Source organism: Sinohyriopsis cumingii, chromosome 9 (assembly GCF_028554795.1).
Source record: "Sinohyriopsis cumingii isolate HCF-2022 chromosome 9, ASM2855479v2, whole genome shotgun sequence".
Lineage (NCBI taxonomy): Eukaryota > Metazoa > Mollusca > Bivalvia > Unionida > Unionidae > Sinohyriopsis > Sinohyriopsis cumingii.
In genome coordinates, this window is record NC_142969.1 from 17,302,418 (window position 1) to 17,321,585 (window position 19,168).

General features: G+C 36.9%; 1 protein-coding gene across 2 annotated transcripts in view; it reads right to left on the reverse strand.

Moving 5' to 3' along the window:
- Nucleotides 1–19,168, reverse strand: part of LOC149791323 (uncharacterized) — a 233,481-nt gene that overhangs the window by 102,449 nt on the left and 111,864 nt on the right. For both annotated transcript variants that reach the window (XM_089969171.1, XM_089969172.1), the window contains exons 24-25: nucleotides 19,030–19,120; nucleotides 7,069–7,198 (exon numbers count right to left, since the gene is read on the reverse strand). In XM_089969171.1, coding sequence (XP_089825297.1) covers nucleotides 7,069–7,198; nucleotides 19,030–19,120 — 221 coding nt within the window. The remainder of the gene's footprint in view (nucleotides 1–7,068; nucleotides 7,199–19,029; nucleotides 19,121–19,168) is intronic.

The following is a 19,168-nucleotide window of genomic DNA, read 5'->3' on the forward strand; positions in this document are numbered from 1 at the left end:
GCGAAATGTTGATAATATCAGTTACTATAGGTAATACTGAATTTAAGCACACAAACAGCATTGATGTCTGAATCAGATATAATTCACATGACGTTTTGGCGCTCATCATCACAATGATTTGTAAGAAGTCCATATAAATATATTCTAATGCTTTTAACCGCTGTATAATGTATCACATTGTATGTTGACAATGAGATATTTGAAATTATCTTATCAAGTTTATCTCGAATGGATTGATTTTTATCACTGAAGATATTTGCAAACATTTTCTTAAGTTCTCGGGGATAAAGTCGTTGGAAGCATGTAGATTTATTCATCGACATTAGCTTGTTTGGTATCTCGAAGAGTGTTTTGTAACTTGAAATTTTCCGTAATCTTAGTACTGTAGTATGCTGATTTTGATATATGAACTATAATGCAGCATGAGTCACTAATGTAGTTCTTGTTATGTCCACTGGAGTGGTAGGGTTTACTTAGAAAGAAAACTAATTTCATCAGTTAATCAATTGTACAGTTTGACTGAATTTCTTCTTAAATATACATCCTTCCATAGCATATGTCCTGGTCCTAATATTTTGAAAGTTTAGATATAATGACTGCTATACATACATTATATTCACATATCTCATTTCACGTCATCTTGATCAAAATATTCGTGACATAGCATCTTTCAAACGTAGTCTAAAGTGACAGGAAAAATAGAAATATTAAAAGCTAAATTGATATATAAGAAACAGCTGAATTGATATATAAGAAATCTCCTTCTATTAAAGATATTTTGTTCAATGTCAGCTGGCACAAATCCTGAAAAATAGTCCTTCATTCTTGATGAACTTTTAGGCAGAAGACTTGTTGTTATATAGTGTCTGAATTAATTTTATGTTGATTACTATTTTTCAGCAGATTAAATGAACACAATGTAGCCTACAGAAAGTCAAACCAAATGAAATAATGCGAATACGTTTGATTCCATTACAACTTATACTATTATATGCCATAGTGTGAGTTGTTGGCATTAATTATACCCAGGGATCATTGGTTCATAGCAGGGCCCTGAGCAGCACACAAAGTAATTAATCTGTTATTTTAAAGAACACATTCATAATACATAATATTAATTTTAAACTGGAGTTCCCGGAGGACGAGGTCCTTCATTCTAAGTTGATATAACATTCTTATCTCTCTGAACTAGACATATTTAGACAGAGCAGATGTTAACATGTCCACTCATCAGATTAGCTGGGAAGAAGATCTTCAATGTTAGAGTGCTAACAGCATATTACTGCCCAAAACTGAAATATGTTAATAGCAAAATGGCACATGTGGGCATCTAGTCCAATACATGAATAATGATGTAAAGAGATATACCTTAAACGTTTTTAGAAGTATGTTCCAGACATGAATATATTGATGGAAAGACAAACATGGTAGAGGTAGTGACAAAAGATGAGCAAATGCGAATAGCGAAAGCTACATCTTGACAACTAAACAAAGAAAGTTTCGTAGAGATAGAAGTACAAACAATACTTTCATATGTATTTCCAACATTCATCAATTCATATTATCTTACAACATAACTATATGCCAGAAAACAACAATTATGATTACGATTTATCTTTGTATTTGTCATTTTCAGAAAATAATTTGAAATAAATTTAGGAATAGCTGCATTGGCAGGAACAATGTTCAAGTTAACGCTCAGTTCAGGAAACAATAATCACATATTGATAGCACGTTTTTACTGAAATGTTCGTGTCATCAAACTTGGTGTGGGATTCTTTTAGAAAACTTACAAGAATGGTGATGTCTTGAATGATATGTCAAGATTAGAAACACTAACATTATAAACCATTGTAAAAACGATTAATAACAAACTGGTCATTGTCCATGTATATGTCAACTCACCCGATCTTTATTCCAAATCCTACAAGGATTGGATAAAATGGCTTTGAAATGAAATGAAATAACATTATAATGATTCTCAAATGAAATGAAATAACATTTTAATGTTGAGATTAATCTAGAGTATGGATGGACGAATTGATGGACTGATATACACCAATATAATAACTGAATTAAGATTCCGCCAAGGTCATCATCATCATTGGCGACTCAGTCTCGAAACACCATGCGAATAGCGCCCTTGGGGTGTTGCCTGTCGCTGTTGGCATCGTCTGCTGTGACTGTGCAGGCCTATACGTGAGTGACAGTCCCTGTTGCAATTGATGCAGTTATAATGGGAAGTCTGTGGTTACTGCCGCGTTTTTCTTTCTCTTACGTTTCTCCGCCGCCAACTGGCCTCTCCTCGCATCAGCGACTGATATGCCATTGTTTACCGTCAGTCTCCAGGTGCCTCGGTCCTCGGCCAGCTCTTCCCAGCCATCGGGTGAAATATTGCATGTCGTCATGTCCCTCTTGCATATATCCTTGAAACGGAGTGAGGGGCTGACGACTCTTCTCATGCCAGTGGCCAGCTGTCCATATAGGATATCCTTTGGCAGCCTTCCATCCTCCATGCGTCGGACGTGTCCCACCATCGAAGGCGGTGTTTGCTCAACAGGGAGTACATGCTGCGGGTACTTGCACGCTGCAGGATCTCTCTGTGTGGAACACGGTCTTGCCAGCTGATTTTCAGGATGCGTTTTAGGCACCTTATATGGAAGGAGTTGAGCCGGCGTTCTTGCCACATGTAGGTACTCCAGGTCTCACTTCCATATAGAAGGGTGCTGAGAACGCAGGCCTGGTAGACTCGGACCTTGGTGTGCTCTGTCAGAACGTTGTTTTCCCACACCCTCTTCGTTAATTGAGCCATGATGGTTTTTGCCTTTCCAAGCCTTCTGTCCAGCTCCATATCAATCGAGAGAGTGTTGCTGATGGTTGACCCCAGGTACGTAAAGTTGTTGACTGCTTCCAGGGTGACACCGTTCATTTTGATGGATGGGGTAATGGTGGTATCTTGCACGCTGACATTTGTTTTTTCCAAGCTGATGGTGAGACCAAACTGCATGCAGGCATCAGCAAAACGGTTTCCCAGTCTCTGGAGGGCTTCCTCGGTGTGGATCACAAGAGCTGCGTCATCTGCAAAAAGCATCTACCTGATGAGCACAGCTCTCACTTTGGTCTTTGAGCGCAGTCGTGCCAGGTTGAACAGCCTCCCGTCGGACCTGGTGTGTAGATATATGCCATCTGTGGACGTGCCGAAGGCGTAGGACAGGAGCAGGGAGAAGAAGATCCCAAAAGGTGTTGGTGCCAGCAGGCAGCCCTGCTTCACGCCGCTGTTAATTGGGAAGGAGGTTGAGGAGGATGCATCATACAGGACTGTTCCCTTCATATCTGCATCGAAAGAGACTATCATGCTGAGGAGTTTTGGGGGGCAACCGATCTTACTCAGAAGTTCAAAAAGGCCCTTCCTGCTGAACAAGTCAAAGGCCTTGGTGAGGTCGATGAACATCATGTAGAGTGGTTGACCTCGCTCTCGCTCTTCTCTTGGAGTTGTCGTAGGGAGAAGATCATGTCTGTCGTCGACCTGCCTGCTCTGAAGCCGCACTGAGATTCCGGGTACACACGGTCCGCCAGCAACTGCAGTCTGTTGAGTAAGATGCGGGCCTACACTTTACCAACGATACTCAAGAGCGAGATCCCTCGGTAATTATTACAGTCACTGCGGTCGCCCTTGTTTTTGTAAAGGGTCACAATTGTGGCATCGCGCATGTCTTGGGGGACTACTCCTTTCTCCCAGCAGAGGCAAAGTAGCTCATGCAGTGGTTTAATCAATGTTGGTTTTCCACGTTTGATAGCTTCGGGCGGGATGCTGTGACTACCTCGTGCTTTGTCGTTTGGAAGGGAGTCGATTGCTTTGCTGAGCTCCTCTAAGGTTGGCACTTTGTCGAGCTCTTCCATGATGGGCAGATTCTTTATGCTGCTGAGGGCTGCATCGGTGACTGACGTTCCTCGGGAGTATAGTTCTGAGTAGTGCTCCACCCATCAGGCCATCTGTTGCCCACGGTCTGTGATCTTCTCTCCAATCAGATATTTCAGGGGAGCGACCCCTTTCACTGTAGGGCCTAGAGCCTTCTTGATGCCACTGTACATACCTTGGATGTGTCCGGACTCGACACTGCGCAGGATCCCTTCACACAGTTGTTGACAGTACTCGTTCGCACACTGTCTCGCGATGCGTTGGGTGTTACTTCAGGCACTTCTGAGAGCAGCAAGCGTCCGTTCATTAGGGCATTTTATGTAAGCTATGAAGGCTTTTCGTTTCTCCTCGACTTGTGTTTCCATCCTTGATAGGTGTGCGTTGAACCAGTCCTGGCTGGGTCGTTCCTTCTTGCCAAACGTTGACATAGCTGTACTGTAGATAGCACCCTTCATGGCATTCCACTTGGCTGTAGCGTCATACTCAGACAGGTCCTGGAGAGCCTTGTTCAGGGCAGGCACATACTCCTCCACCTTGGCAGGGACTTTCATCTGCGCAGTGTTTATGCGAGGACGTCCTTTTGGTTTTGAGCGGTGTAGCGTGTGTGGCTGTAGTCGTACTCTGCTTCTCACGAGGGCATGGTCGGAGTCGCAGTGAGCACTATGGTAGGTTCTGGTGGAGAGGACGCTGTTAAGGGCAGAGCGCCTGGTGATGACCAAATCGAGTTGGTGCCAGTGATGAGATCTAGGGTGTTTCCATGACACTTTGTGGTGTGGCTTACACTTGAAGAAGGTGTTTGTGACGCACAGGCCATGGTAGGTGCATAGCTTCAGCAGTCTCTGACCGTGTTCGTTGGTCTTTCCAGTGCCATGATATCCGAGGCAAGTAGGCCAGGACTCGTGGTCCGCACCTACTCTGGCATTAAAATCGCCGAGGAGGAATAGTGGTTCATTTTTGGCGCATCCTTTGATCTGTTCATCCAGCTGCCCATAGAACTGATCCTTTGCGTCTTCTGACGACTTGAGGGTTGGGGCGTAGACACTGATGATGTTGACAGGGCCTGAAGCAGTGGTGAGACGGATGGACAAGAGACGCTCAGTGCCCCCCGTGGGAGGTTCAACCGAGGCCAGGAGATTGTTTTTGATGGCGAAGCCCACTCCGTGCTGGCGGGGCTCCTCAGGTTCTCGACCATTCCAGAAGAAGGTGTAGTTTTCCTCTCTGAGGGAGCCACTAGAGGCGAGTCTGGTTTCCTGGAGGGCAGCTGTGCTGATATTTAGTCTGGTGAGTTCTCTATCGATGATGACCGTCTTTCTGGTGTCGTCCACTTCTCTGAGGTCGTTGGAGATGCCTGTACACATGTTGCGCACATTCCAGCTTGCAAATGGAAGAGCTGGAGTCTTCTTTATTGGTTTCTTGTTTCTTTTGTCTGGTGTGGAATTACCGTCTGCTTGTCATGCTGAACAACACACTGAGCTCCAGACACCCATGGGGCAGGCAGACGATGGCGGGTCAACACTTACTGACCGGGGGCTGCCCGGCTTGAGGCGGGCGATAGTTGGCCAGTGGGACACGATGATCCCTCCCACCGTCAAAGCTGACCCGTGGCGTCCCTTCCCTACGCCAATCGGGTGGGACTTATAACCCGTAAACTGTCATTTTCCTTGTTGTTTCCTCACTCAGTAGCAAGACTGGAGTGTCCTCTAAAGGGCGTAAGCCTGGGAGTGGAGTATGGAGATCCTGGGCTGCCCAGACGTCAGGATCCCCCTCTCGTTCTTGCTGGTTGGGTCCAAAGAAATGTTGAGCATGACATTTGGCACCAGTTTGGAAGAAGGAGCTGCCGGAAGGAAGTCGTAGTCGACCCCCAGCCGCCTTAGGGGCTCCACTCCGGATTTTCTGTCTGGGTTTACTCCCGTAACCTTTCCTTCTCCCGAAGATATCCACAAGGCAGTGGAGCCAGAATCCAATGGATGGGACTTGGTAGGTTTTTAATCAGAGTTTCATTCTCCTAGATGAACTGCCTGACAAGGCTAACGAGCTTCATCTGCCCGGGTTTGGAGTCAGAGTTTCCCTTCTCTTAGACTGGTTGCCTGCCAAGGCTAACGAGCCCAGTCTGCCCACCCAGTTATGCCGCAAGGCACTCGGTCGCGCCACACAGCAGGCTCTGTTAAAACAGAGTGCCGCGCGTGAAGGTGCTGCTGTGGACACAATAGTGTAGGAGAGGCCATAAGCAAGTACTCTCCTGCCCCACAAAGCGAGACAGTGGTCCTGCAACGATCACTACACCTGGGAAGGAGAGGCTATGAGAGACGCTTCACTTTAATTTGGCAAGCGGGACATCTGGCCCAGGCCTCGCACACCGCCAAGGTATGTGTCACAAATTAAGCAACAACGTTTCAAAGAAAAAGAATGTCGAAATATTCATACTTTTAACCATACAATCCTCAAAGGTCATCGGCTATATAAATAGCTTAAACCAATCTCTTTACTCATTAAATGTCGAGTAACCTATCAATTTATATTAGGTATTGTAATTAATTAAAATTTATGCAATGGAAACAATTGCTAAAATAAAGATGGACGATTAAACAAATTATACCAAGAAATGTCATTTTAATGTAGAACAACCTGTCTTCAGAACTAAACAATTCCGTTGGCAAAAAGTGTTTCTCAAAATAGGTTGTCTTCCAGATTAGGATATTACAATATATAGGAAAACAAGTAATATTTCAGCAATATATTTTTTACAGTGGACTTTGCAATGTAAAATGTATGATGTTCCTGTTTTTAGTAAGAGAAGCCATTATCTGATGACAGATCAGTATCATTTGAAGAAATTTGAAACTTCTCCTTGCCATGTTATACCAGAATAATTATTGATGGAATTATGGAGGCAGATTGATTGTCAGAATAAAAGGACATTTTTGTTTGGTGAAACAAATAAAATGCATGATAGTAGTTTCCATTTTGCTTTGATATATATATATATATATATATATATATATATATATATATATATATATATATATATATATATATATATATATATATATATATATATATATATATATATATATATATATATATAATAATGATGCCGTGTTCACTAAATGCCAAATTATATATGTCATTGCTACAAGTAGAATACTCACCATCCAAAAATATCTGATGACATTGGGATGCTGATCTGATTCTCGTAATAATTTGACCTCTTGATCAGCATATATAAAATTCTCTTTTGTCAGTCGTTTCACTGCTACATCTCTTTCATCAAATTTCCCCCTGGAAAAAAGATGTAAGTAAGCTGAAACACCATGGTATGGAAACACCACTAAAATGTGTCAAAATAAAGCATTGCAGAGGATGTGTTGCCATAAAAGAAGGTGCATAAACTACATTCTTTGTATAGATGTTTAAAAGCTTTTAACTTTGTTTATGTTAATGTTTCTGAGCAGCCAGTAAAAAGTATGAAAACTATGTTTGGTGTAAATTATAGCGTTATAGCCTGGACTAAAATCGTACATTGTTATTATAGTGCACACATAACTGTAAAACGCTTGATTTGCTGTAAGGTATAATTCGGGCTCATAGCTTCACTGATTAGGTGATTATGGTATCTGCAACTTGGATAGTTGTTATGCAACAAGAAATATAATTACAAGATTCAGCCTATTATTACTAACGCTAATATTTCCTTTCATGAAACATGTAATATGGTGTTTGCAAAGGACATTTTAGAAACCATACTACACGGGTAATAAAACTACTTTAGACTCCGTAAGTTTCGGTGCATAGCCATGCCCTGCGCAAAATGCCTTCCAAATTGATGAATTTGTGGATCATCAGTTTCGTAAATATATTAAATCCAATTCTAAAGGTCATCAAGGACCGCTTGTGGGCAACAAATCAGCAGATTGTTAAGTTGCGAGCATGAAACAATTATCTTCCTGAAAACGTAACAATGCCAGTGGTGGACGAGATACGAATAGACTGGTGTAAGCCTTCCTAAATAAATAATCTCTAATTATTTGCTTTCAGAGAACCACAATTTTACGTACTTTCATGACATAAATGGCTGGTGCAAACTCCCATATACTGATATGTCCAGAGTACTAGATCATTTTCTATCATATAATGAAATTACTCCTCACAATAATTCCTTTAGCTATAACTGCAGCATAGCTTCATCTGGAATAAGTCTTCAACAAACACCTAGTGGCATCTTACTACCGACAAAAGGGAATATATTGGCTGAGTCACCGAAGGACAAACCGTCCCCTAGAAGAAACTATTACTGAAGCAGTGGGAACCAGGATATTTCATGATTTTGTGCGACACATTCAGACATCCTTCTAAAGCAGTATACAATCTCCTGAGTTTTTTTAAAAAAAGCTTTCAAGTGGATCAATACTCTTCTATAAAATAAGGTTTCTTTCTAGAATCAAATACAGCTTTATTCTCGTTTTCATTCAATTTAACTACCGAATATTGAACATAACTCCGATATGCTTGAGACATCACTAACGTACCATATGTGACGACAAATATGTTGTTACCTGTCTAAGTAAACACGTTTACAGAATAACTGCAGTAAAATATAAATATATTAGTTATACTATTTGACATTCAAACAGATCTCATGAATATAGATTGCTGAACAAGGAATGTCCATGTGATGAATTTGTTTGAAGTAAAGTTAATAAGTTTCAGATAAAGGTAAATACAAAAAACGAGAAACCAAGTTTGTTAAGTGCCATCATGCAATGCATTCTTCAAATAAGTGGATATAATAAAAACCAGTCATGACTATTTGTGTTAACATACTCACAGGCCAGTAGTATATAAGAGTCATTTCAAAACATTTTACCTTAGTATCGAAATTTTGTGACGGTGAAAATGTTCATTAAATTTCAGCTAAACATAAACTCAACTGAAATTTCAGTTGTTCATGTACATGTCGCTATGTTCTTAAGCTTATTACAATAAAAAAAACTGCAACAGTAACGTTTGGCTTGTTCTCTAGGTCAGTCATGTTCGACTTTTAAAACGTCTTCTCGAAATCACGGTTATGAATTGTTGGCTAGATCTGCAATATTTTCTTTCAAAGGAAATTACAAATTTCATGTACATTTCATCATAGCAGCCATATTTGAGGTCTGACCCTCACCATTTTCTCTGAGGACCTGCTGTATATAAGTTAGTATTTTATTAAAAAGCCCTTCAGCTATCAATTCAAGAGAAGTAGTGGTGCCACGATTTTCAAGGCGGGTACAAAACCATGAAACTGGAGTTCTTATTAACATCATTTCAAGTTAACACCAGCTAAACACAATAAGACATATAATAATGAAAAACCCACGCCAATTAGACTATTTTTTTTTCCAGGAAAACATTTCGTGATAGCAACGACAACATTAATTTTGCATGTCTCAGCAACAATATGTGTTTAGACCAAATTAGATATTATATGTAGTTATTTAGTGGAATTCCTATGTGAATATCACCATCCAGTGAGGAACAGTGACAGCGATAGTTGCTGCCAATGGCAACCATGTTGGGCGTTCGATTTGCTCCCCTCTAATTTAGCAACACCTTAAGAAAAGAAAAAAAATATTTTGGGGAAACATCAAATCACAATGACTGTATGTTCATGAAGAATGGTGTTAAGATGATTTGTAAAGTTTCCACCAAGGTGGCCACCTTAGTTCCTAAACTGTCACCATTGTTAGTTTGGGAACACTATGTGACATCGACAATCCATTCAGGTGGAAGAGCAATACCATTTTTTCAAGATGGAACCCATGGTGGGATTTTGAATTAGGACTAGCTAGACCTGCAAATAAATCACTTCAGCGATAACCCAGTAGTAAATATGACTATTGATTCAGTATAAAAAATCGTGCATTTGCAGAAATACGTTGGGAGAGACAGATTTCCAACATTAATATTAAAGCTGTCAAGTCAATTCGATTACTGGAAGTTACTCAGATATACAATTATCACTCTATTGCATGCAAAACAACAGTGGCACAGCTTTTTTGTTCAGTCAAGTCAATCTAATGTTTGACAAAATCAACCGCAATAAGCACAAATACCAAACACAAGTTGCTGAATGCCTAGTAAATAAAATTCTTGGCAACAGATTAGTTTCGTTCAATTTATGCCAACATTAATTACTTGACTCTGCATTCTTTGATATATATATATATATATATATATATATATATATATATATATATATATATATATATATATATATATATATATATATATATATATATATATATATATATATATATATATATATATATATATATATATATATATATATATATATCATTATATGAAAATACCGAAACAAATCAATTTGTTAGGCCTAATTCTTCTAACATCAATTATTTATTTCTGAATAATTTTTTAAACTTTTATCTAACTTCAATAATATATGTATATTCTTAGATACTATATACTAATTTTCACTGTCTATTCCACAGATGATAGCATGGTTAAACACACATCAGTGTAACCTTATCATTAAGGCTGAACTGCATACTCAGACAAGGGCTGATACAGTGTTAGGCACTATATGCATTATCGAGCTGAGAATATATTACCCAACGTATAGATCTGCAATGAATAACACAAATAAAAAATAAATTTTGTTCATCTCAAAATCTCTTTGCATTTTAAGTAAGACACAAGGTGTTATAAAAGTAGATTTTCACACAACCATCAGATCTGGGAGCAGAGAAAAATGAAACGTATTTATGAATGTAATTCATTTGCTTGCATATATGAAATTCATTTTATCTTCACAGGTGACTTTATGGGCAATACAATACATAATTTAAATTTGTGTAATGCACAACTGTATATTTAAAGGGAATATTGATGCATAGTTTAGCAATTTTGAGATGGAAATAATGGAACAATTGTAAGCTTGAATTGTGTTAGGAAATTATGGTTACTATTTGGAACAATCAGACTGAAAATTTGTTTATATAGTCCACACAGCCTGTATCTTATCTCTCTCACCAGTTAGTGAAATATGTACTACGATTATGTTTGTACTTCGGAAGGTAGAATATCTCTTTAATTACTCTTTTCCAGTCAATAATATATGTGAATATTATTTTTCATTGACACAATTGTGACTTTATTTCTTTTCAACTGAGCCTAGTACAAGCACCCAAATACTAAAATTTGCATTCGGGATACTTTGGGACCAAACTAAATTAAATGCTTCGAATCATCAAACTACCAAAATTTTGATACAGTGCACTTTAAAAGTGTATAATCAGCATAAAGCACAAATACTTGTTAACACATACATAGATGGGTTGATTGTTATCTTACTGTTAATGACACAGTTTATAAAGTGCATTAAATGTACTTTTAAAAACAGACCAATATGTAGTATGGATGTATTTCCTTTCATCTAAAATATTATGTAATATGATCATAATATTATTGTTTTTGGTCTTGCCTATAGACAATAAGTTAAACGTAGTTAATGTTTGTCATCAAGCTGTTCGTCAATCTTAAGATTCTATGTTAACCTGTATAACATTTATGCTTTATTATCAGTACAATTTCCTCAAATAGATATATTTTAATAATATATATTACGTTGAATTCACACTAAATGTATATGCATTATTTTGAGTCGATTGTAACGCCTGTACAAAGATAAATAAATTAGTGAGCAGTGCATCAGCAATGAACTTTACTATAAATAAAACAGTATGGATCCATTTGCAAATATCAAGCAAAATTAATACCGTTCGTCTACCGCTAAATGATTTTTCCGCGAGATACTAAACATATTTTCATATACTGCCACTATTGTCATGATTTGTGGTGCTAGAATGTAGTGCAAATAGTGTGCAGATTTGAATATGTAAGATGGAATGCCTTGCACACTGGTTACTATTTATTCAATCAAATATATAAGGTTTTAACAATTTACAATTTAAAAGGTAATTATAGCCAGCCATTTGATATTTCCTATTTCTTTTTGTTTTAATCATTATGAATCCGATATGATCACTTTGGTACTTAATGCAGATGAGCCCTCAGAATGATGTACCCCACTAAATTTATTCACTGAATATTTTTGAACTTCCAGTTTTGTATATAAGTGGAGTGTGCCAACCTTATCTTAGGTGTATGTTCTATAGGAACGTTTTGCATTTTCTATCATTTAAATCTTATTTTATATAGTAATACAGTTACATGTAGATGGTCATAGAGTAATTTGATTCATTTATTGCCTAACATAACATGGCTGATAAAAATCTGTTTCAATCTTAAATTGAAGAAATAAAAATAGTGAAAGGAAACAAGATTGCGAATGCTTAGACGGATGTATTTAATAATTTTTTTCTGATTTTCTGAATTGATACTAATGATATAGGAGAATATGGAACCAGTCTAGAAATGATTCCAGATAACATTGAATATATATGGGATTGGTTGGCCAGGACAGGTAGATTAATAAAAGTGAATCTTTTGTGAAAATAATCATTTGAGGGCTTACCATAGTTGTAACTGTAGAAAGAGTAGAGAGTAGTGTTTTACTAATGGATTTTGCAGTCAGTTATAGATTTGGTTTTTGGAAAGCTAAGCATTACAGATATTAGCACCGGACTCTTTGGTGAGGAATTGAAACGCATTTTAATGACATGTAGATCCAGAAAATCCTCAGGATCATAACGTTCTCTACTGCAAATATTGCATCAAGGACATGACTATGCTTGATCATGTTTCAGAAGTGTAATGTTTTTGATGATTGTATCCTACCAATTGTATTCAGTTAATGTTTTGGAATATCATAGTTTATATTTGAGTTGATTTATTTCAAAGTCAAATTTGCTGCTAAGGCTCACGCTTGCAGGCTTTGAAAATAAGTCCAATTTGACTAAACATACATTTCTGCCAAACTTACAATTCTGGGAGTTATACCTATCAGTTCAACAAAATGGAAGTTGTAGGTAGTAGCCAATTCGTAAAATTAGTCAGATTTTTTTTTATAACAGCCATATGGATTATACAAAAAGGCATTGAAGTCGCAAGCCAAAGTTTGGAAACTTAACCAATATTTTGTTTCTGCCTAAGGGTTAGACTGTAATCTATGAAGATATAAAGTTATAGCCCACAGCTAAATTTTGGCTAAGCATACATTTTCCTTAAAGTTGGTGTCTGGTTTGGAGTTACACTAATGGTTATGAATAGCAACTTAATTAATCGTAAATAGTTAAATTTGGTTAAGTATGCGTTGCTTTTTAACTAGCCACACAAAGTCGCACAAGAGGAATCCCTAGCCAAATTTTAGTTTATTTAAAGCCTGCCTTGCTTATCCAACAGATAGTGAAATTACTATATATTAATGTATAAGGATATCAACAAACATTGGTCAAAAGGGCTACACAGAATCTCATCGTCAGCATTTACAACGTTGGGTAATAGCAAATAATGGCAAGGGACTTCCGTTAAGAACAGATATTGAACACTTGTACGAATAGTTGAAGTGGTTAGCTTGAGAAATACGTATCAGGTTCAGAATGTATGATTCTTGAGAGCCATGTCCATAACTGGATGCCTCTAGGAACGGGTACCCTACCAGTTTCAAACGTGAAAATTTTATCCACTATTCATTTTTTACTTGTTAACTGGTAGTATCAGATATAAGTTTGTATTTGCATTTAAAAGTGATTTTTGTCACTCTAATTCATGATGGGAGATATCAAACTGGATACGGTGTGACAGTAATTATTCAGCTTTCGTAGGTGATAGAGAAAATGTTAAGGCTGTTAGAATAATGCCAATGTATGACTGTAAAAGAATAATATAGACAACATTACTGTTACATGAATGTCAATGGCTGACTGTTAAAGAGTAATACTGACAACATTGAGGCATTTATTTTGGGGTAAATAAATGTTTTTCCGATGCAGGGTCCTTCCAAACATACATTTATGTCCCAAAGTCACAGGTTTTGTTTGAAAACTGCTAAATAGTAACTTAGTATCAAATGCAAAAAACATTTGCAAATTTTATGTTTCTCTGAAGTTTTATGAATATTAGATTCATTTGAACATCAAAGAAACAAAGCTTAATATATCAAGGTATACTTAGGGTAAATAAAATAATTTTTTTAAAATGTCACGATTCTAACGCAGTACATCATTTTTTTAAAAAATGCAAGAAATATACATACAATTTTAAAGAATTGTGTGCTCCACAAATGGATATGTTGTGAACATCTGTATTCGAACATTTGCAAGTAGTTTAATACTCAACAGCAGACATGAATAAAATAACAGAATAAATGGTCGTAACATAGCGGTGAAGGTGAATTTAGCTGTAACGTCAACGGGTTCAACTCCTTATTTCTGGTATGACCGTGCTGCCAATAAATGTCTTAATTCTGCTGTACATCACCGTACCAGTTTATTTGCACCAGTGCTTATGGTTGGCTTGTATAAATTAATTAGTAGAGAGGAAGTTTATTAAAGGGACTCTTGATGTTTCTAGAACATTACTTGTTTTGAGACGCTGCATTTCAACACAGAATTGCCATATTTTCTTCCGAATTATGGGGAAGAACAATTAAATCAAGACATTCTCCTTTTCTGCATATATTTATAAAATCTAAATATTAAAAGCTGGAATAATATTAGTGTTTTCAAAAAATTACAGGTAAAAGTCAGGGGTAAGAGTATACGTTTATCCAGATTAATTGTGATGTCTTGCAAAAGAATTAACTTTTGTGACACAATGCAGTTTAGCAGTAGGCACAACAACTAATGATCTCATTACCTATTTTCAAATGGGGGACACTATATTGAAATAAGCTGTGAGTAGTTATATAACGTGGCAAACTAGTGGGAATATTTCCCACAAACCGAATTAGCATTCTATAGGAAATATATCTCAATGTTTAGCAACTATTAAATGCACGAACTCCAGGACTATTACTTTCTTATTCAAGAAATTGCAGGGCAATCTTACTTGAATATTTCAAATGTAGATGGAAAAGGTTTCGAAACTGTTGATACATCACGAAAAAAACTCCTACACAGTATAATTTCGGCTGGCCATTAGGTATATTTTGGGAAGGTCTGTTGGAATGGATGGGTAAAAAGTCTCTATAACTGATCAAATTTTAGGAAGGTTTAACAAAAATCCTTAGTGGTAATACTAGATGCTTTGTTTGTCTGTAAGACTTTATGAACTGTCGGCAAATAAGACAAATAAAATTACATGTATTTGTAACAGATAACGTTAGAAAGTACATACATACATACATACATACATACATACATACATACATACATACATACACATACCTAGACCATTTTAGCAGAGGCAGACAATATATCAGCTGATAACGTATTGTTGATGGACTAATATAAACATGATTTGAAATACCATCGTGCTTAATGTAGAAATGTAACATCATGCTACGACTCGATGTGACATAAATCAGGACAACAAGTGGAGCTATACATTCATAGAGCTCATACATCTTCTCATAAGTGAATGCTTCTCTCTCTAGAAAAGGTGCCGGTATATGGAACCCATACCGGGTCTATCATTGCTTGATCATTGAAATTATTTCTACCAGTACATTCATTTTAATTATTTTTATCTCTCTCAAAAACAGATTTTTCAATGAAAACAATGCATGAAATTTGAAATAAGTAATGAATAAGAAAATAATAAAAATACAATAACAGTTTGATTATCGATTAGAGAGAAAAGGACACAGAAAATAAAATCATTTTATTGGAATCACTTGGTTTATGGCATGAATAGCCACTGAAAGATTTGCCTTGAATTTAATGAAGTCACAGCATTTAAAAGTATCATTAATATCTTCTCACTTTTAAAGCATTTGATTTGCGAGAAAAAATATTTTCATTCAACTTCTTTATGTTGAAATGCCTAAGCCTGACATTGACCACTAAGACCTCCAACAATTCCGTTAAGATTCGTTTCTTACGCTAAGGATCATAGGGAGACAAAGAGATTCGGAGTGGATAGGTTATAGCTTGAGGCAAATACACTTGCTCCAATTGTTGGAAGTGAACGTAGAAAGTCTAGATGTGCGTTAAGGACATTACACTCTTTTCTTAAATTAAAGTGCAACGCAAGAGATATGTTCAACACGATGCTATGAGAAATTAACATCAGATATGTTTCTCGGTCCAAGTTTGTTTTTCGCAAACATCAATTTAGTTTAAGGTGTATGGTGTTGCGATATATTTATTCAACAGTTATGTACGTTTTGAAATATCGAAAAGCAGCATTCAATATGGACATATAGGAACTGTCCTGACTGACATTTTCGAAATGAGACAGAATGAAATAGTAGCAGTAGTAGCGACTGACTACAAAATGAGAATGTCACCTTTTCGTCAGTGCCTTGTGATGCATGTAGATTAGTCTTTTATAGACAAATGTAAGACAAAGACAAACTTTTTCAAAATTAAAATCACTTTGTTCATGACAACAATGTCCACTGTTAAAACGCAACAATCAATACAATGTAAACAACTTCATGCAGTTAATATTTTCCCTCACAAAAAAGGTTACTTTAAAAAACTTGAAATAAATTAAAGAAAACCCTTCGTAGCATCTCTCTTGTAATTCGTTTCCTTTTAATATAAGCTGCCACGTTGGTCATGTAAAACAAACTTTAGAAAAACTGAGACACAAGAAATGTTAGCCGTGTATAATTTGTACAGGCATAGTTAGGAAATTGACCAGACCAGTGTCGGGCGTGTGGTGTCAAAATTTATGTCACATGTTCATTATTCTTTCTTATTTTTCCGCCTATGGATTAGCAGAGCGACCATAATAGAATCGAGTAAAACAATCCGTGATGGACTTCCACTAGTTTGAGTAGATTTCCACCAGTCAGGAGGGAAAAATCACCATATTGAGTGAACCTCCACCACTCATTATAGTGGGCACATAATCCTGTATCTGTCAAATGGACTGAGTGGGTAATTCGCATAAAACAACGAGTACACACAATATAGGTACATACACACACTCACACACGTCTGTATATATATATAGTACCGCAGTACAATAGCATACCTCTGATTGGTATATGTGACCTAATCATGAATTGGTTGGCAAGGATTGGGTCGTGTAATATTAACTTGCCCAAACCCACATTTATTGGCCTTATTAGACACTTAGTCAAGACCATAGTTGCAGTACATCGACACAAATTATCACCATCATTTGCTATTTGGATGTAACTAGTGATACCTAAAAAATATGATATCTACTGAAATGTACTAAAGCTTACGAGACAGCTGGAAACGGTCTGCTATATGATAGCATCATTATTTATTTTAACATAACATTGCTCTTTGGCTGTTAATTGCATACATTATTAAAACAAATGTGCTAGTGGAATCTGAAATGTTTGTATCAAATCCATACTTGATGGCAAAATACTTCCTGTCAAAGCTATGAAAGTATTATTCAGTGGTTTCATGAAAAAATGCTATTCAAAAATATTTTTATTTTTTACATTCTGCCGATAATGTTTATGAGTTTCTGTTCCTAATGATGTATGATAAATTATTCAAGTTTTTCATATCCTTGATGACATCAGTCATATTTCATATTAATATCATTTGCACAAAACTAAAAGCTCTTTTGGCCATTATTCTTTCTGTCAAAATCAGTAAAATCACATCAGTTTCTTTAACAGTCCAATTCATGAGCGATCTGTAAAAAACAGTCCAATTCATGAGCGATCAGTAAAATCACATCAGTTTCTTTAACACTTTACCATCATGCCACAGACATGTATCATGATTTGCCACCCAGTCATATTATCCTGACACCAGACCAACCAGTCCCAATACTAACCTCGTAATGCTGAGCATCCATTGAGGCAGCTGCTAGTACCATTTGTATGTCTTTGGTATGACTGACCGGGCTTCGAACGCGCAACTTTCTGCATCTGAGATTGACCAACTAAGCACGTACGCAGTAAAAGGTTCCTATACTCTTTGCAATAGTAGACATATTTTTGACAAGTTGGTGTCCATTGAACAAAAGTGTGTAAGGTGCTAATGGTGGAATTCTACAGATAAAGTCACGTGGCATGGTTAAGAATTTTGTTGTAAATGACACGTATACATTTATAATGTACGACACATTATGGACAATGAACGAAGGAAGACATTCATACTCACATCGTATTATGGATAGGTGAGCTTAAAATGCAAATGGATTCTTTCGTTGCACTACTAAAAGCAACTACTTTTTATTCTGACTGAAAATAGTACTTAAGGTTAAATTATTTTAAATAATGTTTGACCAAAATGTATTATGGATTCTAATCTACATCGCTCTTGTTTTGAGATACCTGCCTTTGCGCAGTCAAATTATCACGCAGTTCAAATATCTGCAACATCAGTTGTTTCCATCTATTGTCATGTAGCATGATGTCCCACCCAGTCACATTATCCTAACACTAGGCCGACTAGTCCTAACACTAACCTCTTAATGCAGAGCGCCAAGCGAGGCAGCTGTTAGTACAATTTTGTAAGTCTTTGGTATGACTCGACCTGGGATCGAACCCACAACCTCCCGCATCCAACGCAGACGCTCTAACCACTAAGCCAACAGAGCGGTATATAGATCTCGGAAGAGGAAATGGGAAAGAAAAAGCTAGTCAAATATGGAGCCACCATCTTTAGGTTCCAAATAACTCAACTTTGACTCTCAGATCGCTCATGAATTGGACTGTTAAATCTGATGAAACCATAATACAGCGGTTTGAGTTAATAATATGGTTAGTAAACTTAACAACTTCATATTATTTGGGAATCCTGTGCTATAGCATTAAAAGAATAACTTCCAGGGAGAATATTGTGCTACTGAATTTAAACAATGACATCATTCTCTATTCATAGTTGACGCTAAGCATTCATTTCATTTGAAGAGAAGTCAAGATGTAAAGGCAAATTGAAGACAGGTTTGAAACAAAATTCTGTATTCTGGAACCTATGGTTGTAACGAATTGAATTCCTTGGATTGGGAGAATTTGTTACGTTCATTTCTGTTCTATAACTTACCTATAGACATAGGTTCCATCCCATCCACGACCTATTAATTCATTCTTTTTGTAAATAATGTTCCTTTTCCTATCAAATGCCTCTGTCCCACCTGAAGACAAAATTATAACAAATGTAAAAGAAGTTGATATGCCGCCTT